This window comes from Lactuca virosa, chromosome 2 (genome assembly GCF_052849685.1).
Source record: "Lactuca virosa cultivar CGN04683 chromosome 2, Lactuca_virosa_CGN04683_v6, whole genome shotgun sequence".
Taxonomy (NCBI): Eukaryota; Viridiplantae; Streptophyta; class Magnoliopsida; order Asterales; family Asteraceae; genus Lactuca; species Lactuca virosa.
In genome coordinates, this window is record NC_136427.1 from 5,462,651 (window position 1) to 5,489,957 (window position 27,307).

Sequence of the window (27,307 nt, forward strand, 5' to 3'; positions counted from 1 at the left end):
TCATTAAGATGATTATATAACATGCTACTAAAGTACTCTCCCATCTTTTCAGATTTGAGAAACTTTTATCTTTCTGCCTAAGTTGATTCTTCTTATTCGCTCTGCCATACATTGAAACCTTTTCCAATGTCTCAGAATTACACTTAAGCTTGTAAGTATAACCATATTTACTGAATTTTAGTAAATAATGACGAATAGTCTTAACGATTATTTGTGGTGGGCTTGATCAGTGCACAAGAATGTGTACTCGATCCTTTACTTGACTCACACATCCATGTGAACAAGTAGTTAGTCTTAATTTTTCCAATGCTTGAAAGTTCTTATTCATCATGCTATACAACTTGCATGATTCCAAGTTTCTATCCAACTGAAACTTAGGTGATGAGAATCTTTCCTTATTTGGTAAATTTAGACACTACCACAAATGAAAGAATCAAATTCATATTTCCACTCTTGCTCTTAATGGAATCTTATAAGCAACAAAAGTTTTCACAAATGCCATTGTAAGGATATTTTAAAATAAATAAAATCAAAAAAAAAAATTTCTTTTATTTTAAAACTTTGCGGAAAAACTATCCTTACAATGCAAAAGCACATGAAAACTTTGTTGTTATTTATTCCTAAGCAATATATCATAACTCTTAAGAAGTAGCTCAAGAATCCGATCTTCAAACTATGCGATAGAAATCCACCTATGCCATCAGATTCAGCATATTCTTTCATTAAGTTTCTTCACTTTTTCTTTGATTCTTAAAACATCAACATGTGACCCAGTCACATCATGTATCAAGAATCTCATAATAGAAACTTAGCAGAGTTAGATAGTGGACTTTACCCGAAGTAGAGTCAAACTTATTGACTTTAATATCCTTAGGTAAATTTGGCAGCTTCGCAACCAATGCCCCTTTCTTTGGCAATAGACCCTTGATAATGGGACTATCTCAGACTTAGCCGTTTTCTTTACCATTTGGTCAACCGAGATGACTATGGCCGATCCCTTTCCATTGGGAAGAGAGAGCTTTACTGGATATCCAATGTCATCATTGTCAATGTCCATAAAGTTTTAGGAAGTTGATCTTAGCAAATAGATAAGATCATTAAGGGTCTTGTCATAGTCTGTTTCATAGGATTCCCAAAGGAACTCACTATGTGACTTAGAAAATAGTTGAGTCACCAACTTTCTCAAGACTTTGACACCCAACTCTCCCGGCTTGTCAATATCTGACTACATCTCCAAGATGTGATCACATATAGACCTTTGCTTGAGTGACCTTAAACTTTTCAGGAACTTGTGGGTTAGGGAGAATAATTGGAGGAGGTGAAAGAAGCATGATTTCCATGGGACATCATCTTCATTTAGGAAAGCTTGTTTCAAGAGATTTGGGAAGATCATCTTTTGGGAGATATTCAAGAGAGTTGATTTAAAGTCCTTAATATAACACCCAATATGAAATATTAAGGCTAGGACCCAACAACCTATTTATAACTGGAAGAGGGATGCCGTAATCCAAGTTATAAAATAGTTGAAGGTAGGTAAATGACGATTTACCAATTTCCACCACCATAAACGAAATGTAATATTAGGTTTTAATTGGTTTTTGAAACTCCTAGATCTTTGAGATTCATTGAACTTTTCATTGACATGTTTCAATCTCGAGTGTGCCCTTCAGGTTTTGTGACTGGGATGCCGAGGATCACAAAACAAGGTGTGAATAACCATGCAAATATACTTGGTACCCTTAATATTTACCCCTTAATCGATGTGCCGGTTAACCACACACGCTCCACCGATACTATGATAAATATTAAGTTACCCTTTGCCTACCTTGTTAAGTCCAGGTTAGTGTGCCGGTTAACCACACATGCTCCACTAACGACTTAAGCAAAGTGCAAAGTGTAATTTCATGGGTTAGCACCAATTTCACATTTTCCTAAGTAACTAAGATTGGGAATTTATAAATGTTTAGTTACTTAGTATTTATCATTAATACTTTTAATGAAGGGAGAATTATAGTCCTTGTCCTACCCGTTCGGCTAACGACCCTCCACCAGTCAAGGAAGCGGTGGGTGAGAGTGGACACCCATTAAACTGCCATTTTATAGGCAGTAACCTTATACCCCCCTTATAGACCGGCTTCGTGAATGAGGCCTACTAACGGTAAGAATGACTTTCTCTTATACATATATATATTATTAACTTATAATATTATAAAGTATAAGGGTTGAATTTTAACTTTTACAATTCTAAGGGCTTAACTTAGAATTAAAGTATTCATAAGAGAAAACTTTTCAAATTCCAAAACTTGAGGGCAAGTTTTGAAACTATTCAAAACTAATTAATTTCATAACTTATGTGTTTAAAGTAGTTTTAATTAAAAACTCTTCAAGTTCCATAACTTGAGGACAAGTTATGGAAGACTTTAAACTAATAAAAGAATGTAACTTTTCTTTATTTTGTAATTTATGGAATTAATTAAGGTTACACATTTTATTACTTAATGAAGTGACTCTTGAACCTCCATAACTTGAGGACAAGACTCTTCATTTTTGTAACCATTACCAACTTTTATGAGTTTTATGAAACTTAAATGTGACTTTTCATATAACTTGAGGACAAGTTACAAAAACACATTTTAGAATCAACTCTTAGATTAAAATGGATTGAAAACACATAATCAATTAACTTTTCTATTAATCTAAGCAACTCATAAGAACAAGATAATTTAATCAAACTTTTTCATGTAATTAGCCTAATCACTAAACTAATACAAAGCATGAATCTATTGACAATTATCTTTGAAATTGGATTAGTATGAACATTACCACATCAAAAATAAGTTTATAAGTTCAAAAACATATTAGGGTAATGTTTCAAGTCCATTTCTAGCAAAAAAAAAATAGAAAATATGTTGTCTGGGGCTCCTACTCGTCGAGTGTATCAACCTACTCGTTGAGTAGGATGATTTTCTTCATGGACTCGGCGAGTTCATCAGTGGACTCGGCGAGTCCAGTGCCCAGAATGCCCGAAATTCGACTTTTTCAGCATTTTTCAGCAATTTGCATCAAGTATAATTGAAAACAAGCCTAGGCTCTGATACCACTGATGGGTTTTGAGCATTCTAACACTCCTAAGTGTAAATGCAACCCTAAATACCTTGGATCTATGTTTTCTCTATTATACATGCAAATATGATTATCCAAGGTATTATCCTAACTAGCATACCAAAACATTGATACTAGGATACTAAAATAGATAGAATACATACCTTGTTGTTGTTGCTTGACTCCATGAAGCTTGAGAGCCTAGTGCCCCAAGTTTGACACCTCAAATGGTTCACACAACATCATGAACTCTTGGTATAACCATGAGAAGAAGACATACATGTTCAAATCGGCTAGCCCTCAAAATATGTATCTCTAGTGCCAATTTCTTGAACTAAAGGGGTTCTTATATAGTGTGGCTATTAGGGTTACACCATGTAACTCATGACTTTACCCATTCCTTATGCTCCATGGGTTTAACCTCCATGGAGTATCCATGGATCACCACATGGGTTAAACCCAACATAAAGGAATCTTGGATCATAAGCCCACATATATAAGAATGAATGATTTACACAATCAATCCCCATATATTTAATTAGTCTCTTTTTGATCACTAAGTTAAGTCCAAATTAATTCTTGATCAATACTAATTAAATAACATGATTTCATATTAATATATTAGAACGTATAATATATTAATATGTCACAAAATGTCTTTTCCTCATAAACGGTCTATCCAAATGTTCCGATGCCATGCAACCCAAATGGACCATGCCGAGTCGGGTCAAGTACATACCAATTATAGTTATGGACTTAGACACTAATCCAACAGATTGGGGCTTCGGGGAAGAAGCCCAAGGGATCAAATGGTAGGCCGAAAGGCCAAGGAGGACCGGGCCGTTGCAGGAAATACGGCAGGTCGCACGAGGGAGCATGTAGATTGGGATCGTCGGGCTGCTACAAGTGCGGCAAGACGGGACACTTTAGCAGGGATTGTACTACCCCTGCTCCGGTTGTTCAGACGTCTGAGTTGCTGTGTTTCCACTGCAACCAGAGGCGCCACAAGAAGGCCAATTGCCCCGAGTTGACAGCAGCATCAGCGCCGGTGAAGGCGCCAGCTCCAGCGACCCTGCGGATCACTGATGGCCGGCAGGGCAAGGCAAAGGCTCCGGTGGTGAGGAGTCGGGCATTCCAGTTGACTACCGAGGAGGCACGCGCTGTACCCGATGTGGTGACGGGTATGACTTCTTATTTATGCTGTTATGATATGCTGCTGTGATTTTGATATGTTATGTATGTGCTCTGTTTAGGATCGTTCCATGTGAACGGTATCCCAGTTCAGGTATTGTTTGATTTGGGTGCTACCCGATCGTTTGTTTCTCTCGCGCTCAGCAAGAGATTTTCCGAGTCTTCAGGCATGTTGGATTGCCCTCTAGACATAGAGATTGCAGATGACCGTTCGGTGCAAGCATCGACGGTGTTCCGAGATTGTGTGTTGAGATTATTCGAGGAGCGGTACCTGGTGGATCTGGTTCCCATACCTTTGCGGGGGAACAAGGTTATTATCGGTATGGATTGGTTAAGCCCCAATGGGGCAGTGATCGACTGCGCGCAGCAGTTGGTGCGGATCAGGACCCCAAGTGGGGGAGAGCTGGTGATTCAGGGCGAGAGGCCACAGCGAGGACCAGCTTTATGTTCAGCAGCGAGAGTTAGGCGTTACCTCCAGCAGGGTTGCGCAGGTTATGTCGCTTATGTTATGGACACCCGGGAGGCGGGTAGGGCTACGGTGGACGATGTACCCGTGGTACTAGAGTTTGCAGACGTATTCCCCGAGGAGCTGCCTGGGATACCTCCGGAGCGACAGGTGGAGTTCAGGATCGACCTAGTCCCTGGTGCGGCTCCGATAGCCAAGGCACCGTATCGGTTGGCTCCTCCTGAGATGCAGGAGTTGTCTACGCAGCTGCAGGAGCTACTAGACAAGGGATTCATCAGGCCGAGTAATTCGCCTTGGGGAGCCCCGATTCTGTTTGTGAAGAAGGACGGGTCGCATCGTATGTGTATAGACTATAGGGAGCTGAATAAGGTAACGGTGAAGAACCGTTACCCACTCCCGAGGATTGACAACCTCTTTGACCAGCTACAGGGAGCATCTTGGTTCTCCAAGATTGATTTGCGTTCAGGGTATCATCAGATGAGGGTCAAAGAGGAGGATGTGCAGAAGACGGCGTTTCGGACGCGTTATGGCCACTATGAGTTTGTGGTGATGCCTTTTGGGCTCACCAATGCTCCTGCCGCGTTCATGGACCTCATGAACCGCGTGTGTAGACCGATGTTAGACCGGTCTGTGATAGTCTTTATCGACGATATCTTGGTTTACTCCAAGACGCGAGAGCAGCATGAGGAGCATCTGCGGGACGTTCTAGAGACTTTGAGGAGGGAGAACTTGTATGCTAAGTTCTCCAAGTGCGAGTTCTGGTTGCGCGAGGTGCAGTTTCTGGGGCACCTTGTCAACCAGAACGGGATTTTGGTAGATCCGGCCAAGGTAGAGGCCGTGATGAGTTGGGAGGTTCCGAGGTCTCCATCTGAGATTCGGAGCTTTCTGGGATTGGCAGGCTACTATCGGAGATTCATTCAGGACTTCTCCAAGATAGCAGTTCCGCTCACCCGACTGACTAAGAAGTCGGTGGTGTATCGCTGGGGGCCTGAGCAGCAGGCCGCGTTCGAGGCACTGAGACAGAGATTGTGCGAGGCGCCAATCTTAGCCCTGCCAGAGGGCATGGAGGATTTTGTTGTGTACTGCGATGCATCCATCGCAGGTTTGGGCGCAATATTGATGCGGAGAGGGCATGTCATCGCCTACGCGTCAAGGCAGCTGAAGCCTCACGAGGCGAACTACCCGACACATTATTTGGAGTTGGGGGCTGTTGTGTTCGCCCTCAAGATTTGGCGTCATTACCTCTATGGGGTTCGTTGTACGATTTACACTGACCATAAGAGCTTGAGGTACCTCATGGATCAGCCGAATCTGAACATGAGGCAACGTCGGTGGTTGGACGTGGTGAAGCATTACGATTGCGAGATCCTCTACCACCTAGGGAAGGCTAATGTCGTGGCCGATGCGCTTAGCCGCAAGGCAGCGCCGATCAGAGATATCTGCATGCAGATGACAGTGGTGACTCCGCTTCTGGAGCGGATCCGGGAGGCTCAGCAGGAGGCCATGAAGGAGGAACATCGGAAGAGTGAGCGTATAGTGGGACAGGTTTCCTCCTTCGACTATGATAACCGAGGGTTATTGACTCTTCACCGTAGGGTGTGGGTCCCTTATCATGGAGGCGTGCGCCAGGTCCTGATGGAGGAGGCGCACAAATCCCGGTTCTCCATTCATCCCGGGGCGACGAAGATGTATAGGGATCTTCGTCTGGACTATTGGTGGCCCTGCATGAAGTGGGATGTGGCATGGTACGTGGAGCGGTGCTTGACCTGCAGGAAGGTCAAGGCCGAGCATCAGAGACCACACGGCAAGATGCAGCCGTTGGATATTCCGTTGTGGAAATGGGAAGACATCACGATGGATTTCATCACCAAGCTTCCCAGGACCGCGCGAGGAGTGGATTCGATCTGGGTCATCGTCGATCGATTGACCAAGAGCGCCCACTTTATCCTGATTCAGGAGAGCATATCGGCCGAGAAATTGGCCGATATCTATATCAGGGAGGTGGTGGCGCGGCACGGAGTGCCAGTTTCGGTGATTTCAGACAAAGATGTGCGGTTTACTTCCAGGTTTTGGAAGAAGTTTCATGACGAGCTGGGTACTCGTCTGCATTTCAGCACCGCCTTTCACCCGCAGACGGATGACCAGAGCGAACGGACCATCCAGACTCTGGAGGACATGCTACGGGCATGTGTTTTAGACTTCGAAGGTAGCTGGGATACCTACCTTCCGTTGGCGGAGTTCTCGTATAATAATAGCTATCATGCGAGTAACGACCGCCCTCCCTTCGAGATGTTGTATGGCAGGAGGTGCAGGACCCCGATATGTTGGGGCGAGGTTAGCCAGAGGGTCATGGGGAGCACCGAAGTAGTGCTCAAGACGACAGAAAAGATTCAGAAGGTCCGGAGCAGGCTTCAGACTGCTCAGAGTCGGCAGAAAAGTTATGCCGACAAGCGCCGATCAGACCTGGAATTCCAGGTCGGGGATATGGTTCTCCTGAAGGTGTCGCCATGGAAGGGCGTCATCCGATTCAGGAAGCGGGGAAAGTTGGGCCCCAGGTACATTGGACCCTTCAGGGTTGTAGCCCGGGTGGGCAAGGTGGCGTACCGGCTGGATCTGTCAGCCGAACTCAGCCAGATCCACAGCACTTTCCACGTCTCTCAGCTGCGGAAGTGCCTGGTGGACGACTCAGCAGTGGTACCTTTGGAGGACATTCAGGTTGATGACAGCCTGAATTACATCGAGCGGCCTGTAACGATCCTCGACCGGAAGTCGAAGGATCTGAGGAACAAAAGAGTGGAACTCATGAAGGTGCAATGGCAGCACCGGAAGGGGTCGGAGTGGACTTGGGAGCCGATGGATGAGATGATGGAGCATTACCCCGAGCTGTTTCGGGAGCAAATAGCAGACTTCGAGGACGAAGTCTAAAATAAGTGGGGGAGATTTGTAGCACCTGGTTCTTGGTACGTATTCTTTTATTTAATTCTTTGAGCATTTTGCATTTTGGCCTTGGACTCGGCGAGTCAAAGGATCGACTCGCCGAGTAGAAGCGGGAAGGGGCACGGGGTTTAAGTCGTGGACTCACCGAGTCGGGTCCCGGACTCGGCGAGTAAGCTGCTGTTTGGACAAAAACCCTAATCCAGGAGTGTGCACCCTATTTAAACACTCTAACTCGGCCTCCCTTGTCCCTAATACTTCCAGAGAGCTGTAGAGCGAAACCCTAGCCCCCATTTTGTTCTTGTGAGTGATTTTTGGCTTGTGAAGGAAGTTTGGAGCTAAGAAGAAGAAGGAGGAGGTTGAAGAGTGCAAGGAGGGGAAGTAGATCCAAAATCTACACGATGAGGAGCTTCCATTCAGGTAGAAAAGTTCCTACCTTGATCACTAGTTCATTAGATCCCCTTTTTGTCCCTAATTTATGGTTTTCAAGCCCTAAAACCCCAAACTCCATGTGTTTATGCTCCATGTTCTGAAAGGACTTCAGATCTGGACCTTATGGACATCTTAGAAGTGTAAAGTCTCTGTGGTTGAAGTGATTGAGGTCCCTATTGAGTGTTTGACCTCATAAAGAGCTTGGAATTGCCTTTTGGAGCTCATAGGGCCATGCATGCACGTAAAGTTTGCAACTTTACGTGATAAGCATGCCCTAGGAGCTTAGATCTATGGTTTGGAACCGTTGCATGTCTCAGATTTGGTCTGTATGGGAGGAGGGTCGAAGGGACTCGGCGAGTGCCAAAGTGCACTCGGCGAGTTCTATGAAGATGGTCTTAGACTCGACGAGTTGGATGAACCACTCGGCGAGTCCTATGAAGATTGCCTGGGACTCGACGAGTTGTTCTTCAAACTCGGCGAGTCATATGAACAGTTACTGAGTTAAGAGGGGTTTAAGTGTAGAAGGTCCAACCCTTCGTAACTACTCGCGGAATTAGCAATTTATCGAGTAGCAAAAGTACCAGAAACCCAAATCCTCAAGATGGATGCTCTGGTGAGGATTTGGAAGATAGTAGGAGATCTGCTCGTAGGGACTCGACGAGTTGTTCTCGGACTCGGCGAGTCGGATCGCGAGTCGGTCTAATCGTCCCAAGTAGTGAGTTAAGGGTGACTCAGTGAGTGGGAAGAGGGACTTGATGAGTTAGTACTGGGATAGTAGGATAGGGACTCGGCGAGTCTGTGCCATGACTCGGCGAGTCCAATCAACTGGAAGTTGACTTTGACCAAGGAGTTGACCTTGGACCAGGGGTAGGTCAGTCATTTGACCTAAGAGTATTTATGAGTGGCTAATCTATGTTTATGGATTTATAGCCGGAGGATTACCGGTGCAGCAGTCAGACGTCTAGCAAGCAGACTTTCAGCAACTACTTTTCGAGGTGAGTTTCCTTCCAGTAGAAACGGGTCTAAGGCACCAAGGCCGGCCCGTAGAGACGATATGTTAGTATCGGAGTGTGGGCAGAGCCCGTATCTCATAGTTGAGTTTGATTACGATATATGCTAGTATGATAGAACTGTCTATACTCGTTGTCTGTGTGATACTTGTATGATATGGTTCAGATAGTGGAGTGTGGGCGAGGCCTGTATCTCTCAGATAGCGGAGTGTGGGCGAGGCCCGTATCTCTCAGATAGTGGAGTGTGGGCGAGGCCTGTATCTCCCAGCTAGCAGAGTGTGGGCGAGGCCCGTATCTCCCAGCTAGCGGAGTGTGGGCGAGGCCCGTATCTCCATGGGTGTGGGCGAGGCCCGTATCTCCTAGCTGTTCATTATATGATTGTATGGTATGTGGTATTATGGGGGAACTCACTAAGCTTCGTGCTTACGGTTTTCAGTTTTGGTTTCAGGTACCTCTTCGTCGAAGGGGAAGGAGCTGGCGCGGTAGTGGCACATCATACACACACACTTTGGTTTTCCGCATTATGAGATGTTATGGGATTGTACTCTGACCTTATTATTATTTTCATGCTTTGGTTTTCAGACACGAGATATGTTCTTATGAAATGATATGATTGGATGATGTTTTACTACAAATGTTTTGCAAACCACTTAATTTTAAATGAAATTTTTGGCCTGTATTTTTGGGATGTTACAAAATCGCTAGATAACTATCAAGAACATTTTAAAGTATTAAAAGATACCAAGGAATGGTTGTTTGTGGACAGTATAGAACATGATATAGTGACATGAATTTTAGAGATGACTTTAAGTCATAGTCTAAAAGTATATTCATTTTGAGTTGTAGCATGAAAGGTTTCATGTAGGAGATGGTGATAGATTTGAAAATGTGGGTAAGACCACATTAGTGTAAGTGAAATATCCAAGGAGCGTACATGAACTAGAAAACTTCATAGTTGACCTTGGATTTGTTTTGAGTAACAAATTGCCATTAAAGATATTTTGTGAAAGTGCAGTCATGATTGACTAATGATTCTTGAGATCACCGAAGTTCAATGCATAGAAGGAGGAAATTCCACTACATATAAGAAAAGGGTTGAGGATGGAGATCTACTAGTGAAGTGGATATATTTTTGATGATTCATTCACAATAGTAATGACCAAAGGAAAACATTATATGTAACGACGTAAGTTTTAAACCAATTTTTCAATTTCTTAATTATCACAAAACACATGTCACATTTCTCAAAAACTCCAAATACCAATATTCAACATGGTTTTCAAAAATATTTGTTCACAATCCAGGATCCACAAAATATAACTCCAACTCCAAGCGTGTGTACAATCATGCCGGTGCCTTCCCGGGATCCTCTAAGGTACCTGAAACACATAACACATAACACGGTCAGCATGCATGCTTAGTGAGTTCCCCAAAATACCACATATATCACATTATCCACTCGAGGCTATAACACTGTAAGACCCTCCGGTCCGTGTGTCTCAGTGGGACCCCCCCCCCCCCCCCCAATCCCATGGCTCGTTGGACCCTCTGGTCCGGTCTAAGTGAGAACCCTCCGGTCTCATGGCTCGTTGGACCCTCTGGTCAGGTCTCAGCATGTAACGTCCCAAAAATCCGTACCAAAAATTTTTCTTTAAATCATTATCAAAGCCATATTCATAAAAACATATCATAAGTCATAACATAAATTCAGAGTATTAATTCCAACATATTTCATTATCAGAGTAAAACATCCCAGGCTGACTAATCAATGGTGTGTGTCATGCGATCACCCCGAGCTCTTCCCTCCGCTACCGGAAGTACCTGAAACCAAAACTGAAAACCGTAAGCACGAAGCTTAGTGAGTTCTCCAACCTACCACATACCCTGCACAAACACATACATCATATACTGGGCCACGCCCGCTATTTCGGGCCTCGCCCCCTACCTCGGGCCTCGCCCGCTACAACGGCCCCGCCGCTCCAGGCCCCGCCTGGCTTCGAGCCCCGCTCAGATACATATCTGTTTCTTTTAGGCCCCGCCTGTCTCTGGGCCCCGCCCGCTAACCACATATAGTACAAAATAGCATATAAGACATAACTGAACATACCCTACTGCATTCTTGTCCTTAGGCTTCGCCTGTCTTGGGCCTCGCCCCTGTCCTGTCACTAGTGAGTCATGGAACCCCGTCCAAGCTCCTACGGTAAGTGAGATACGGGCCCACGCCCACACTCACTCCATGCCTATCTCGGGCCTCGCCCATGCTCTACTACTAATGAGATATGGAACACCGTCCATACTCTACTATTGGTGAGATACGGGACCTCGCCCACACTCACCTTCCTACCAGGCACATACATGCATCACACAGACAACAAGTATACTCTATCATGCAAACCATTCCTTGGGCACCCGCGCGACATCGAACCTTGGTCTGGAATATCATACTAGCAAACAGTGCCTAGGGCTAACCCCCGGGTCTTCCTACTCATAACTACATGGGTCGGCATTGTGGCCGTAGACCCATTCAACAACGGGAAACTCACCTGCACTGCTGAACTTGCTGATAACCCTCTTGCTGCTGACCGACAATTCTCTGAACCGCTGCTCCACTAGCTCCCCGAGCTACCAATATCAATACATATATCACTTAGTTCCAACTGAACTCTAGAAGCCAAACCAAGTCAACTCTGGTCAAAGTCAATCTTTCTGGCTGACTCTACTCGCCGAGTCAGTCCTTTGACTCGTCGAGTACATATACTCAGAACTCTCATAATGCGACCCAACTCGCCGAGTCACCCCAAGAATCGTCGAGTTCAACGATCTCTGAGTCCCATCCTATCCAACTCACTGGGTCACCATTCAACTCACTGATCTGAGCCTTAACCAGAAGGGGTTAGTGTTTCGCGACCTGACTCGCCGAGTCCAAGAACAGACTCGCCGAGTCCAAGACAATCTTCAACAGACTCGCCGAGTTGTTCTTCCAACTCGTCGAGTCCATGCCCATCTTCATCCAACTCGCCGACTCCACCCATGTGACTCGCCGAGTAGCTTCAGTTCTTAATCCATACAGTGGCTTTTCGAGCCATGCAGGGGCTCCAAGTCATAGATCCACCCTTCCCAAGTCTATTCCTCACGTAAAGTTGCAAACTTTACGTGAAACCAAAGAGATATGGGCTTAAAACACTCTAGGGCTAGGGTTTGTGACCAAGGGGCTTCACCAACAACTTATTGGCATAAACTTTATGGCTTTCTGGATCCTTAATAACCTAGATCTGAGGTAGCAACCTCAGATCTACTCCAAACTCGAAATAAACCTCCTCCATACTCAAAATGCCCAAATCTCGACCATAAGATAGATCTAAATGCAATAAGGTCAGCTTATTACCTCAGAGGATCTGAAAAGTCACACCAACTCTGTATCCAAGGCTTCCTCTTGCACCATTATGAACCTCCTTCTCTTCCAAGCTTCAAATCACTTCACCAAGGCTAGATCTTGCTCAAAATGGATATGGTGGCTAGGGTTCGGTATTCTGGGTGAGAGAGGCTGTAAAGGAACCCTAGGGAAGAGAATGAGACGTTTAAATAGGGCACCAAGTCCCGAACTTAGGGTTTCCCAATCCAGACCGGACTCGCCGAGTCTACTCTCTGACTCGTCGAGTCGGTCACTTACTCTTCGACTCGAATCCCGCTCGGACTTGTCGAGTTCCACCCTGGACTCGACGAGTTGACCCCTTGACTTAGGGTTTTCCTTTCCTTTCTTGGTCTTTCTGATTATGGGTGTTACAACTCTCCCCCACTTAAACTAAACTTCGTCCTCGAAGTTTCTCTACGGCCAATCGCCCTGCAATCTACACTCTGCTAGAGAAAACCTAACACCCGCTGACTACCTCCGCTGGCCTTCCGCCCGGTCATTCTGACTAACATTAATCCTTGCGGATAATATTCTCGGGTTAACCCTAACCCTGACCATCCTGGGAACACAACTTACTCAACTGACAACCCTTCTGGTACTCCCCGAGTACTTATGCTGGACACCCTAGGGGTTCACGCCCTTTTCCTTGTGCGTTTTCTGGCCTCCCCAAGGCAACGTTCCATAACCAACTACTTCCTCTGTCACGGTGAAGGTCCTATCCTTCACCAACTCCATTACTCCCGCTACTTCCAGTACGGGTCATTACCGCCAGTATCCACTGGACACTTCTCACTACTATAACTTAGTGCTGAGCACCCCTCCCAGCGAATGGTTCGGATAATCCTTCGAGTAAAAGATTCATCCCCGCAACGGTTAGACTCAGACGAGAGCTGCGCAACAGGGTCAAACCCTTCCCTCTGAGATTATCCAACCTGCTGTGATGTGCATAGCACCCCTCGATCAACTAACTGTATTCCACCATAGTCTGCTTACCATCACTGCCGCTGACTGAAAATTTCTGTTGTCCCTTATCCGCCTTCCGGATGAACCGAGACCACCCTGGTCCCTACTGATCTATCAATATCTGGATTACCGGCTCCCACCGGTCGCTAGCCCCAATACAAACTTCTAGTCGCTCCCAGCGACTTCCGAGGAAACTTAGGCTACCTAATACTGCCCCCTCTACTCTGCCACTTTGGCGCTACAAGTCCTGGGATCCTCGATCCCCCTAACCCGACCTTAAGGTCCTTACCAGGTCCCACCTGTGCTACTAAAACTCACGGGCCTCGCCCACGGGTCCCACCCGACTACACTACTGAGCAACCCTGCTCTCTGGTCCCACCTATACTGCTACTCTCATACAGGTCTCGCCCACGGGTCTCACCCAACTACATCCTGGAGCGGCCTCTCCCAAGGTATCACCTCTTTAGGGCTATGCAGGCAAGCTCCATACTATTCTCATCCACTACCCATTCCTGATTCCTACCTGGATCACTAGGAGGTAAGGGCCTCGCCCCAACTCCGCTAACTAGGAGATACGGGCCACCGCCCTCACTCCGCTAACTAAGCTGCTAGGGAATGCTACGGCTTACCCGTAGTCTTACAACACCTTCCATACTCACTGACAGCTAGTGAATGCTACGGCTACCCCGTAGTCTTACAACACTTTCCACCTCTGGCTCGCCGACGCAAAGTGTTGCGGCTCTCCCGCCGCTCTACCATGCTCTACATGTTGTCTCTGCCACTGACTACTAACACAAAAGCATCCCATGCTAACCGTTCTCAAGATCCTCATTCCAACTCTTTCGAGTCCTACAGGCGATCCTCCATCCTGAAATTCCAACTAGATACTAACCATCTTGATTACATGAACTAACCGTTGGGAAGTTTCTCAAACTCCCAACACTGAACTCCTCAACCCATCAATCGATGTGCTACTTCTTTTCCTTCTCAGAGGTCGTGTACTCATTCTGGATCTGCGTGCTCTTACCCTTGTACACTCGGAGGGTTCTCCCCCACTTTGATCCTGCTTATACCTCACTGCTCAATGCTTGAGAAGAATTCCCAATCTTCTCTGCTATACCGCAATCAATCTGCTGAAGAACCAAGCTTGCCATAGCTAGGGGTCTAACCGATCCATTACTCGATGACACCTTCCTGAATCTAGCGGGACACTACTGAGTCCCACATAAGCATGCTATAGTTACTGCATCCTAAGTAACCTGCTTCCATAGGGCACGACCCCTAACTACCATTTTAATACCCAAGGTATGCAGATGGCATATAACTAAATCACAAGCAAGCCACACAATTCTAAAATACTTATACCAATAATGATGCAGAACCTTAACAATATAATCATGAACAAAGTTAACAGAGAAACGAAAGACACACACATGCTACGTCCGGCGTTGCTCGCGTCTCCATGGTAGTCATCTGAAAAGCCCTGCCTCCTACCGCAGGCGCCTCTGCTCGGCCCTGACAGCCGTCTGTGATCCTCAGAGTTGCAGGGGCAGGTGCTATCACCCGTCCTGCCGAAAACAAACTGGGGCACTGGGCCTTCTTGTGGCCCCGCTGACTGCAGTGGAAACATATCAAGTCTGTTCCCTGTGTGGTGGTAGCAGTACAATCCCTGCTAAGATGACCAGTCCGACCGCACTTGAAGCAGCCCGAATCTCCACCACTACCACTCCTACACGCACCCTCGTGCATCCTGCCGCACCTCCCGCATCGGCCGCGGCTCTGGTAATCCCTCGATCTCGAATCTGACCCCTTGGGCCTTTTTCCCGAACCTGTGGCTACCTGAACCTCATCCGGCTTCCTCTTCTGGATCTACTCCAAATCAATCTCCCTCTCTCTAGCTCGAGAAATCATATCTTCCAGCGTCTTACAGCCGGACCTGGTCACGAACTCCCTGATGTCAGCCCTCAACATCTCGTGATATCGGGCCTTCTTCATCTCCTCGTCCGCGACATACTGCGGAACAAGGAGGGCCCTCTCCCTGAACTTGGCGGTGATCTCCACCACAATCTCAGTAGTTTGCGTCAAATCCTGAAACTCCCGTGCCAACTGCTGCACCTCAATAATCGGTGAAAACTCAGCCCTGAACCTGGCCGAGAAATCGCTCCATGTCATTGCGTCCAACGCGGCATCATCACCAATAGCATGACTAACCTCCTCCCACCAATCCCTTGCTCTGTCCTTCAGAACACAGGAGGCGAGTCTGACCTTGTCCCCCTCGGGACACCGGCTCGTACGGAATGCGTTGGAAACATCGGCCAACCACCTGCTGCTAGCGATGGGGTCCCTAGCCCCATGATAATCTGGCGCTCCGCAAGCTCTAAAATCTCATAATGTCATAGTACACGCTCCCATCAAAGCCATTATCTCGGTACAAAAGGCTCCCAGCCTCTCATCCAAGATCTCCAGTATACCCTCCTTGACCGTGCCAAAGATCACAGGAGTCTGATCTAGGATACTGCGCGTAACCTCCGCTGATATCAACTTCCTCATCCGCTCCTCGAGCTGCTCGGCCCCTGAATCCGAGCCTGATCCCTCTCCGGCGCCTGATCCGCCCACTGGTCTCTCTCGCAATGTCACCATGCTGAAAACATATCGCAATAACTATCAGAATGCCCATCACTGCTGAGGGATCATACGCACACACTACAAGTTTCCCAGTCTGATCTCGGACTTTCTCGAATCGAGTACGGATCCTCTGCTTTCAGTAGTACGAGCCCATACTACCTTCCACATCTATCCGTACTTTCCTCAAGAACTGCTTCGACTCCACCAGGTCCCTTGCTCTACTACTACAGCTCCCAACACTATCTCATCCTAGGCTTACCCTAGGGAAACCTCTGACTCAACTCAAACCAGTCCTCAGCTGCTGAAGGCCTCCTTGTGATGCCAATTAGCCATCACCTGAATACCATCACATGTGACGAGGCTCAGATAATCCTTCGAGTAGAAGACTCGTCCCTACAACGATTGGACTCAGACAAGAGCTGCGCAATAGGGCCAAATCCAGCACTCTAAGATTATTCAACCCTGATCACATGTGACGTGACGTATTCACCTAATGACTAACTCCCATCACTCAGAATCCCACAATGCACAAAGAAAGCAGCATTCGGACAAGGGAAAAATCTAACCATAACATACTCAACAATCATAATCTCATATCAAGAATCTGCACTAGCATGCGAAATAAGCTCATAAACTCAGGCATAACCTAAACAGGCTATCCTACTACTGTCTAATCAGCACTATCATGCAGCTCAAAGCACATATAACAGGCACATAAGGCATCCTCCCTAGATCCTTAGTCCTAATCTAACATGCTGCTCTACTAACTGATAAACATAACATAAACTTGTATGGGTATTTTGGGGTACTTACTTGAGCTCGGCTGATTGCATGCACCACATCCTTTTCTCTTATCAAAGTTCTTTTTCTTTCTGAATTCTTTTCGCTTTTCTAAAACTGTTTCATTTCTAAAAACTCTTTTTACAGAATTGTCTTTTAATTTTGAAAACTTTTAGACCAATCCCTTAGTTTGAGTTCAGACACACCCGAGAGTATGTCCGAATCCCTCAAACCAAGGCTCTGATACCAACTTGTAACGTCCCAAAAATCCGTACCAAAATTTTTTCTTTAAATCATTATCAAAGCCATATTCATAAAAACATATCATAAGTCATAACATAAATTCGGAGTATTAATTCCAACATATTTCATTATTAGAGTAAAACATCCCAGGCTGACTAATCAATGGTGTGTGCCATGCGATCACCCCGAGCTCTTCCCTCCGCTACCGGAAGTACCTGAAACCAAAACTGAAAACCGTAAGCACGAAGCTTAGTGAGTTCCCCAACCTACCACATACCCTGCACAAACACATACAACATATACTGGGCCACGCCCGCTATTTCGGGCCTCGCCCCTACCTCGGGCCCCGCCCGCTACAACGGCCCCGCCGCTCCAGGCCCCGCCTGGCTTCGAGCCCCGCTCGGATACATATCTGTTTCTTTTAGGCCCCGCCTGTCTCTGGGCCCCGCCCACTAACCACATATAGTACAAAATAGCATATAAGACATAACTGAACATACCCTACTGCATTCTTGTCCTTAGGCTTCGCCTGTCTTGGGCCTCGCCCCTGTCCTGTCACTAGTGAGTCATGGAACCCCGTCCAAGCTCCTACGGTAAGTGAGATACGGGCCCACGCCCACACTCACTCCATGCCTATCTCGGGCCTCGCCCATGCTCTACTACTAATGAGATATGAAACACCGTCCATACTCTACTATTGGTGAGATACGGGACCTCGCCCACACTCACCTTCCTACCAGGCACATACATGCATCAGACAGACAACAAGTATACTCTATCATGCAAACCATTCTTTGGCACCCGCCCGACATCGGACCTTGGTCCGGAATATCATACTAGCAAACAGTGCCTTGGGCTAACCCCCGGGTCTTCCTACTCATAACTACATGGGCCGGCATTGTGGCCGTAGACCCATTCACACAAAGGGAAACTCACCTGCACTGCTGAACTTGCTGATAACCCTCTTGCTGCTGACCGACAATTCTCTGAACCGCTGCTCCACTAGCTCCCCGAGCTACCAATATCAATACATATATCACTTAGTTCCAACTGAACTCTAGAAGCCAAACCAAGTCAACTCTGGTCAAAGTCAATCTTTCTGGCTGACTCTACTCGCCGAGTCAGTCCTTTGACTCGTCGAGTACATATACTCAGAACTCTCATAATGCGACCCAACTCGCTGAGTCACCCCAAGACTCGTCGAGTTCAACGATCTCTGAGTCCCATCCTATCCAACTCACTGATCTGAGCCTTAACCAGAAGGGGTTAGTGTTTCGCGACCTGACTCGCCGAGTCCAAGAACAGACTCGCCGAGTCCAAGACAATCTTCAACAGACTCGCCGAGTTGTTCTTCCAACTCGTCGAGTCCATGCCCATCTTCATCCAACTCGCCGAGTCCACCCATGTGACTCGCCGAGTCGCTTCAGTTCTTAATCCATACAGTGGCTTTTCGAGCCATGCAGGGGCTCCAACTCATAGATCCACCCTTCCCAAGTCTATTCCTCACATAAAGTTGCAAACTTTACGTGAAACCAAAGAGATATGGGCTTAAAACACTCTAGGGCTAGGGTTTGTGACCAAGGGGCTTCACCAACAACTTATTGGCATAAACTTTATGGCTTTCTGGATCCTTAATAGCCTAGATCTGAGGTAGCAACCTCAGATCTACTCCAAAATCGAAATAAACCTCCTCCATACTCAAAATGCCCAAATCTCAACCATAAGATAGATCTAAATGCAATAAGGTCAGCTTATTACCTCAAAGGATCTGAAAAGTCACACCAACTCTGTATCCAAGGCTTCCTCTTGCACCACTATGAACCTCCTTCTCTTCCAAGCTTCAAATCACTTCAACAAGGCTAGATCTTGCTCAAAATGGATATGGTGGCTAGGGTTCGGTATTCTGGGTGAGAGAGGCTGTAAAGGAACCCTAGGGAAGAGAATGAGACGTTTAAATAGGGCACCAAGTCCCGAACTTAGGGTTTCCCAATCTAGACCGGACTCGCCGAGTCCACTCTCCGACTCGTCGAGTCGGTCACTTACTCTTCAACCCGGATCCCGCTCTGACTCGTCGAGTTCCACCCTGGAGTCGACGAGTTGACCCCTTGACTTAGGGTTTTCCTTTCCTTTCTTGGTCTTTCTGATTATGGGTGTTACACAGCAATCACATAATATAGCACAAATATACATATCACATAACCAATTCACAACTCAAGTAAGCACATAAGACCCGCTGGTCACACATAACTACCACTATAGGTAAAGTATAGTGAGAAAACTCACCTCGCAGCTAGTAGGAAATAGACACGCACTCGAGAATCCCGAACTAGCCTCTGCCTAACGCATTAGACAAATATTACAATCAATTATCCCTCAATTCCTCATTTACACCTAAAGTCCTCTTTCCTCTTTCTACTCTCTTTGATGGGTAAAAAACCATTTTACCCCTCCATGGCCTCAATGTTCCTAATTGACCCACTCTCAAGTCAACATAAGTCAATATGAGTCAACAACCAAAGTTGACCCGACTCGCCGAGTGCACTCAGGTGACTCGCCGAGTCCATTCGTATCCTCTGAATTCTTCCAAGGGTCCCACGTAGCTCGTCGAGTTAACCCTTAACTCAACGGGTTATCACAGGGTCACGAATCTCTGGGGCAACCCGATCCGACTCGTCGAGTCATCTCATAGACTCGGCGAGTCGACTCATCTGGATGTCTTATTTAGATGCTTGAGGTCAGATCTGCAACTCCAACCTCTAGATCTAGCCTCCCAATACCCAAAAGTCACGTAAAGGTTCGATCTTGATGACCATGCATGACATAAATGCTCCATAATGTCATCACAAGCTCCAAGGAAGGTCAAATGCATGGGGTCTTGCCTCTAACTTAATAAAGTTCGAATCTTTGGACCCTCAAGGTCACTTCTAGTCCAGATCTGAGGTTCTAACCTCAAACCATGCCCAAAGAGCTCAAGAACACAATTTGCTTGAGAGAAAACCCTAAAAGCTCCCAAAAAAGGGATCTAACAAACAAGAGGTCAAGACGAGAGCTTTATACCTCTGAATAGCAGCTAAAGACAGAAAAAAGAAAGATCCATAGCCTTCTCTTGATAAGATCCACCAACTCTTCCAATCTTTCCTCCAAAAAGCTCAAGAATGCTCAAGATAGCCTCGCTCTCTCTCTCTCTCTCTCTATATACAACGAAAAGGGCAGGTTAGGGTTTCTCTCTGGGGAAGGTGGCCACAAAGGGAGGCCATAAAGGCCTTTAAATAGGCCACAAGCCCAATAAATTAGGGTTTCCTTCAGCAGCGCTGACTCGGTGAGTCGACTCACGGACTCATCGATTCCACTCATTAATCCACGTCACCAGTCGCGACTCTAGTCAACGAGTTGAGGCACCAACTCGTAGAGTCACTCCACATATCACAAAATAAATACATAAAATATTATACCTGGAAATCTGGATGTAACATTATATGCATGCTAAGAGCATTGACACGAGAAATGTTGTCAATTTTTATTGTTAAGTGGATTACCCTGAAACATTTATGCAATAGATAAATCTATAATTGTTATGGTGATTAAATAATAGGGAATTATTTATAACAAAAAATATGATGCCATAGAACATTTAGTTTGTTATTGTGTTTTATTTTGCGTGTTACTTCCTGAATATTGATTTATTCGAATTGCCACAGTCGGTCTGCTTCTGGGAGTAAGTATTGATCTAAGACTGTCATAAATTATTTGTATTGCCCATATGGATTGGAAATTGTATTGGGATTGCTACAAAATTCATGAGTACTTAGAAAATGGATATTTTGAGTATTGGTTAAATCCGCGCTTAGAGATTTCTTCATGAATTCAATCACAAGTAATTCTAAGATGAAAAATCTTATATTCTTCAAACAGAGATATATAAGTCATATTTTGCATATCTGTTGTGCATTGGTTTACGGAAATCAGCGGACGCCGGTGAGTACCATTAATCAATATCTTCAGGAGCGTGATCGCTTTTTGTTGGAATTATGGGGTGATTTATTAAAGCACAACAACTCATGAAGATCCAAGCTGATAAGCATCGTAAGGAGGTGGAATTTGAGGTTGGTGATCGAGTTTTCTTGAAATTGAGGCCCTACCGCCAGCACTCTGTTGCAAGACGTGTAAATGAGAAGTTGGCACCCCGCTATTTTGGTACATTTGAAATATTAGCTCGTATTGGAAGGGTCTCTTATAAATTACAATTGCCCCCTCTGCGCGTATCCATATCGTGTTCCATGTCTCACAGCTACGTAAAGCAATACGATCTCTGGAGCCAATTCTGCAGCTACCGGTTACTTTGACTGAAGACATGGAAGTGCTGTTGCAACCTGATCAGGTGGAAGGAGTTCGAAACAGAGACTCAGGACGTGAGGTTTTGATTCGTTGGAAGGACTTACCTATGTATGAAGCTACCTGGGAAAATTTAGTGGATATGGACCTACGATTTCCTGAGTTTCACCTTGAGGACAAGGTGCGTGTTTGGGAGGGGAGTAATGATACGACCCGTATGGGTCGATTTGGTCAAGTCTACCGATGCAGGAGATAAGTTCAAGATTGCTTTGGGAATAAGTTTAAAGATTGCTTCAACATTCAAGTTTCCTTTTTATAGTTTCTTTTTATTAAAGTATTAGTTTTGGATTTTGATTAGGATTTCTGTTATTAAGGATTTGTTTAGGTTTAGCTGGACATTATAAATAAAGCACCTTAGGAACGTATTTTTCTTTATGCATGGAATAAAAGTCTTTGACTATTTTTTTTTGGAGAATTCCCTGTTTCTCGAGTCATAGGCGGGTCGACTAAGGTTCTTACCTTCGGGAAGGATCTTGATCTTATTAATTGGTATCAGAGCTCCTCGGTTCTGGTGTCATCATGTCAAAAAACAATGCTGAGAAAATCGCAGGACTGGAGACGGGTGCTGCTAATTTGGAAAAGAATGTATCCAAGATCCGGGAGGAGGCTGAACGCACCAGAAAGGAAAATTTTGAACAGTTTGCAGAATTATTACAGGCCATCAACAATTTGGCAAAAACTGTCAAGGGGAAAAACACAGGAGACGATGGGGAGGAAAACAAATAAGAGGTTGAATACAAACCTGAGTTTGGATCCTTTAAAAAAGGACTAAAAAATGACAAGAACAAAGTGGGAAGTCGACAGCTGAGAGATTATCGGAAGCTTAAAGCTCCGATTTTCGAAGGAGATGACGCATTTGGATGGATTTACAAGGTGGAACGATTTTTTGAGATCCAAGATATTGGAGTACATGATCTGTTGAAGGCGGCGGCAATTTGCTTGGATGGTAAGGCCTTGGCATGGTATCGTTGGAGTTAAGCGAGAAGTCCGTTCCAATCTTGGGAAGAATTAAAGGAACGATTGCTAGAGCGTTTCTAGATATCAGGGAGCGGAAATTTGTATCAACAATTTTTGGCAATATTCCACGATTGTGCCAAGTGGGTTGTTACAGCCCCTTGAATTACCAAATAGGGTTTGGTTTGAGGTAACCATGGGCTTCATCGACGGTTTACCAAAGTCGGATGGATTTACAATTATTTTCGTGGTCGTTGACCGTCTAAGTAAATATGTGCACTTTGTTCCGCTAAAGCATCTGTATATTGCCCTATCGGTTGCTACCGTTTTCCTCCGGGAGGTCGTTCGCTTGCATGGGATTCCGGAGTCCATCGTGTCCGATCGTGGCAAGATATTTTTAATTTTATTTTGGAGGGAACTTTTTCACTTACAAGGTACTCAATTGAAGCGTAGCACGGCTTACCATCCGCAAACGGACGGGCAATCGGAAGTTGTTAATCTTTGTTTAGAAACTTACCTTCGTTGTTTTGTTTCTACTACTCCAAAAAAATGGGTCCTTTGGTTGTCATGGGCAGAATATTGCTACAACACCACTTTTCACACTTCCACCTGTACTACCCCATTTCGAGTCTTGTATGGGCGCGATCCGCCTCACTTGTTGCATTACGGAAATTTGTGGACGCCGGTGAGTACCATTGATCAATATCTTCAGGAGCGTGATCGCGTTTTGTGGGAATTACGGGGTGATTTATTAAAAGCACAACAACTCATGAAGAACCAAGCTGATAAGCATCGTAAGGAGGTGGAATTTGAGGTTGGTGATTGAGTTTTCTTGAAATTGAGGCCCCACCGTCAACACTCTATTGCAAGACGTGTAAATGAGAAGTTGGCACCCCGTTATTTTAGTCCCTTTGAAATATTGGCTTGTATTGGAAGGGTCACTTATAAATTACAATTGCCCCGCTCTGCGCATATACATAACGTGTTCCATGTCTCACAGCTACGTAAAGCAATAGGATCTCAGGAGGCAATTCTGTAGCTACCGGTTACTTTGACTGAAGACATGGAAGTGTTGTTGCAACCTGATCGGGTGGAAGGAGTTCGAAACGGAGACTCAGGACGTGAGGTTTTGGTTCGTTGGAAGGACTTACCTATGTATGAAGCTACCTGGGAAAATTTGGTGGATATGGACCTACGATTTCCTGAGTTTCACCTTGAGGACAAGGTGCGTGTTTGGGAGGGGAGTAATAATACGACCCGTATGGGTCGATTTGGTCAAGTCTACCGACGCAGGAGATAAGTTCAAGATTGCTGTGGGAATAAGTTTTAAGATTCCTTTAGGATTCAAGTTTCCTTTTTTACAGTTTCTTTTTATTAAAGTATTAGTTTTGGATATTGATTAGGATTTTTGTTATTAAGGATTTGTTTAGGTTTAGCTGGACATTATAAATAAAGCACCTTAGGAACGTATTTTTCTTTATGCATGGAATAAAAGTCTTTGACTGTTTGTTTGGAGAATTCCCTGTTTCCCGAATCACAGGCGGGTCGACTAAGGTTCTTACCTTCGGGAAGGATCTTGATCTTATTAAAGATCTATGTCAGATGTTGTTATTTCACCACCTGAAATATTAAAAAAAAAGTTTCCAATTACAACTAAAAAGTTTCACTGCCCCTCTCCCAAAACAGAATCTAGACCTCAGATAGCAATACGAGTGAAAAGAGTGACAACTATACTGGTATAACTTACACTGACTCCAAAGGTGATTTGGAGACACCAAATAGGTATTTTAAACTTCTTTCAATCATTGAAATAAAAAGAGTTAGTTAAAAGAATGGTCCTTGTGTTATACCCAAAGTTGCATATTCAATCCAACTTTTTTTTTATGTTTCATTTTGGTCCCTAACATTGGTTTTTGTTTCTGATTTGTCACTGGTGCTATAAAATGACATGTAGCAATAGTTTAAAAATAAACAAATTATAGAAAACTTAAAAAGAAGAGTCAAGTTACATTTTTGTTCCTTGAGTATGGCTGCTTTTTGCAATTTTGGTCCTAAAATGTTTTCTTTTGCATTTTTGGTCCTTATTTGACATTCGTGTAATGTTTTTGGTCCCGGTTCCAAATTAAGTGACAATTTTTTCTCTATGGGTGTGATTTTGCAATTTCGATCCCAAAAATAGCCATTTTACTAGGAACAGGGGCAAAAAACGTTATAAAAATCTTAAATAAGGACCAAATTAGCATGACAACCTTTTGGGACCAAAATTAAAAACATCAGCTATACTCAGGGACCAAAAATGTAATGTACTTTAAAAAGAAACATATGAGGGTAGAAAATTCATTTTATTATAGAAGTTGGACTAAACCTGAAATGTTGGGAATAACATAGAGACCATTCTTGTAATTACTCTAAAAAAGAATAGAAGTTGGTAACAGATGTCTGCCTTATGATGGCTGCAGTCTTCCATCACCACCATCAATAAATATATCTCATGATGACGGTTTCGACTTTACCATTGTTCATGAAACCCCGAGAAATGACTATAATGCCCTTGATCATGAGCCACCCATTGTGAAGGAAACACCAATCAAGAGCAGTTACCCTGCTACTCTTGAATCTGTCTCCGAGTCAACCATAATCTAATCAAAGTTTCCCACTCGTTCCTTTTCTTCCCCTTGTTCCACATCAGCTTCTGAATGCATGAACACAACAACACCACCTAAAAAACAACAAATCCCTCAAAACAATTCACCTATAGATTCAAGTGTCAATTCCCATTTTCATAAAAGAAGAAAGTCTTCAGCTTTTGCATCAGTCAAGATGGCCCACTTTGATTCCCCTGACCCTAAAACCAAATTTCCAGTGAAAGAAACCATGAATCTTGGTGATGAAACCAAGAATGATCTAAAAATATCGTGTTCACTCTGTAAAAATCCGCTGGGTCTTGCGGAAAATGACTATTCTGTCCCTTGTTCTTTGATGTCGTTATCTAAAGTGCATTTGGTGTCAAGTTGGAAAGGGAGAGAAAAGGGTGGGACAAGTGTAGCTGTTGTGGTGTCTGATATTTGTTGTGTTGATGGGAGAATTTGGAAAAGAAGTGGTGATGAAGGAATTTGGAGCAAAGAAGATGGCCGTGTATTTAATACGGCTTTCTACCCTTTTTGTAGTGATCAAGTCAATTGCCTTGGGCTACATGTTGTGGCAACTGATTCCTCTAATGTGCAGCTTTTAAACAAGGTATCATATCAATTCATACTATTATAATATCTTGTCGCATATCCAACTGATAATTATTGAGGGCATATTGGTCATTTTGTTGATTTATGTTTTGGGAGTTGCGAGTTGGGATGTGATGAATATGATCACAAAATATCTTTGATCCTTCAGAGATATACAACCAACTTATATAACTTTTCTATATGCAGGTGCTCTTTTATTCTGAAAGACTAGAAATCCAACATATCGATACATCAACAACAAATAACCTAATTTTGCATACGTTTCAAATCGAAAGTGACTCCCTAAAAACATTTGCAACTTTTGTCTTATTGAAATCAGGCACACAGTCCCAGTCCAATACATACCAAATGCAGACAACCTGTTTTTTCATATACCGTCATGTGTAACAAACTGGATTTTAATTGTAGGAAGTCTCACCTTCTAGTGTTACAAGTTTGAGTAAAGGCGTCTCACAAAATCCGTTTGAGAAATTTGCCTACACATCTCCACAAACCAACTCGATAGGCTGGCGAACCACAAAATCTAAGGTCAAAAATCTCTAATATCTTGTTATTTATAGATTCATTAAACGTATTTTAAATTCTAGTTAAAGTTAAACTATGTTTGTTGATCATGCAGATGAGATTACCAAAGAAAGTCCAAGTATCCACTACTGAATATTGATGCCTAACCTTACATGTAAATTCTCAATCATTGCTAAATTGGTTTTAAACCTATTTGGGAAATTTAGGATCTATGGTTATTATTATTAACTTCGTGATACATTTGAGGTGTATGACCAATAAAATGTGACTATTGTAGTTGTAACATTTTTTATGACCAGCCATAGTTTTAATTTTGTTGTTTATAATGTTGTTTTCCTGCTTTGGACATGTTAAATAATCAACTCTAATACGTTTTAATTAAAGAGATAATATTTTGATGTGGAAAGTTGGAATGATCAAATGATTAGTATTTAGTAGGTTAAGTGTTTTTAATGATAAATAAAATATTTTTTACTATAAAATAGCCAACAAGACCATAAAAGTAATATTTTGCTAAACATGAAATAATATTTCACTAATTCAACCATTTAAACCCTCGTCCAAGAAAACCAATGGGACCATTATGGACTATGAAAAAGAGAATACGGAAATGATAGATGTTGAAATGATGAAAGAAATATCTTGCTTAAGTTTGTATCACTCTTTATTGTCTATTCATTTCCTATTTTCCTATTTGTTTTTCATTTTTCATTAGGCTTCATGATTTTTGTAGATGGTGGTTTCTGATAGTGAGGTCACAGATTAAATTTATGTAAATTTGTGCGTTCAAATGTTAAAGGTCATTCGAACGTATTTGCTATTGATATTTGATTATTTTTGTTATCATTAATTTGGCTCAAACGGAAAAGGACAACTCTTTGCAGTTAGATAAAAAAAATTGTGATCAAATTTACTTTGACTGCATTGGTAAAATATGAAACAACTAAAGAAGTTTGCAATCACGTGGACATATTGCATACTCAGTCTAATTTTGATAAGTGGTACCGGTTAGAGTCATATATTCAAGCACTTCAATCTA

General features: G+C 44.0%; 1 protein-coding gene across 1 annotated transcript; it reads left to right on the plus strand.

Moving 5' to 3' along the window:
• The first annotated feature begins 24,967 nt into the window (after positions 1-24,967).
• Positions 24,968-26,564, plus strand: LOC145156231 (uncharacterized). Its single transcript, XM_079075689.1, has 3 exons — positions 24,968-25,741; positions 26,152-26,271; positions 26,363-26,564. The coding sequence occupies exons 1-3, from the start codon at positions 25,205-25,207 to the stop codon at positions 26,405-26,407; spliced, it is 702 nt and encodes a 233-aa protein (XP_078931815.1). The 5' UTR covers positions 24,968-25,204; the 3' UTR covers positions 26,408-26,564.
• The last annotated feature ends 743 nt before the right edge of the window (positions 26,565-27,307 follow it).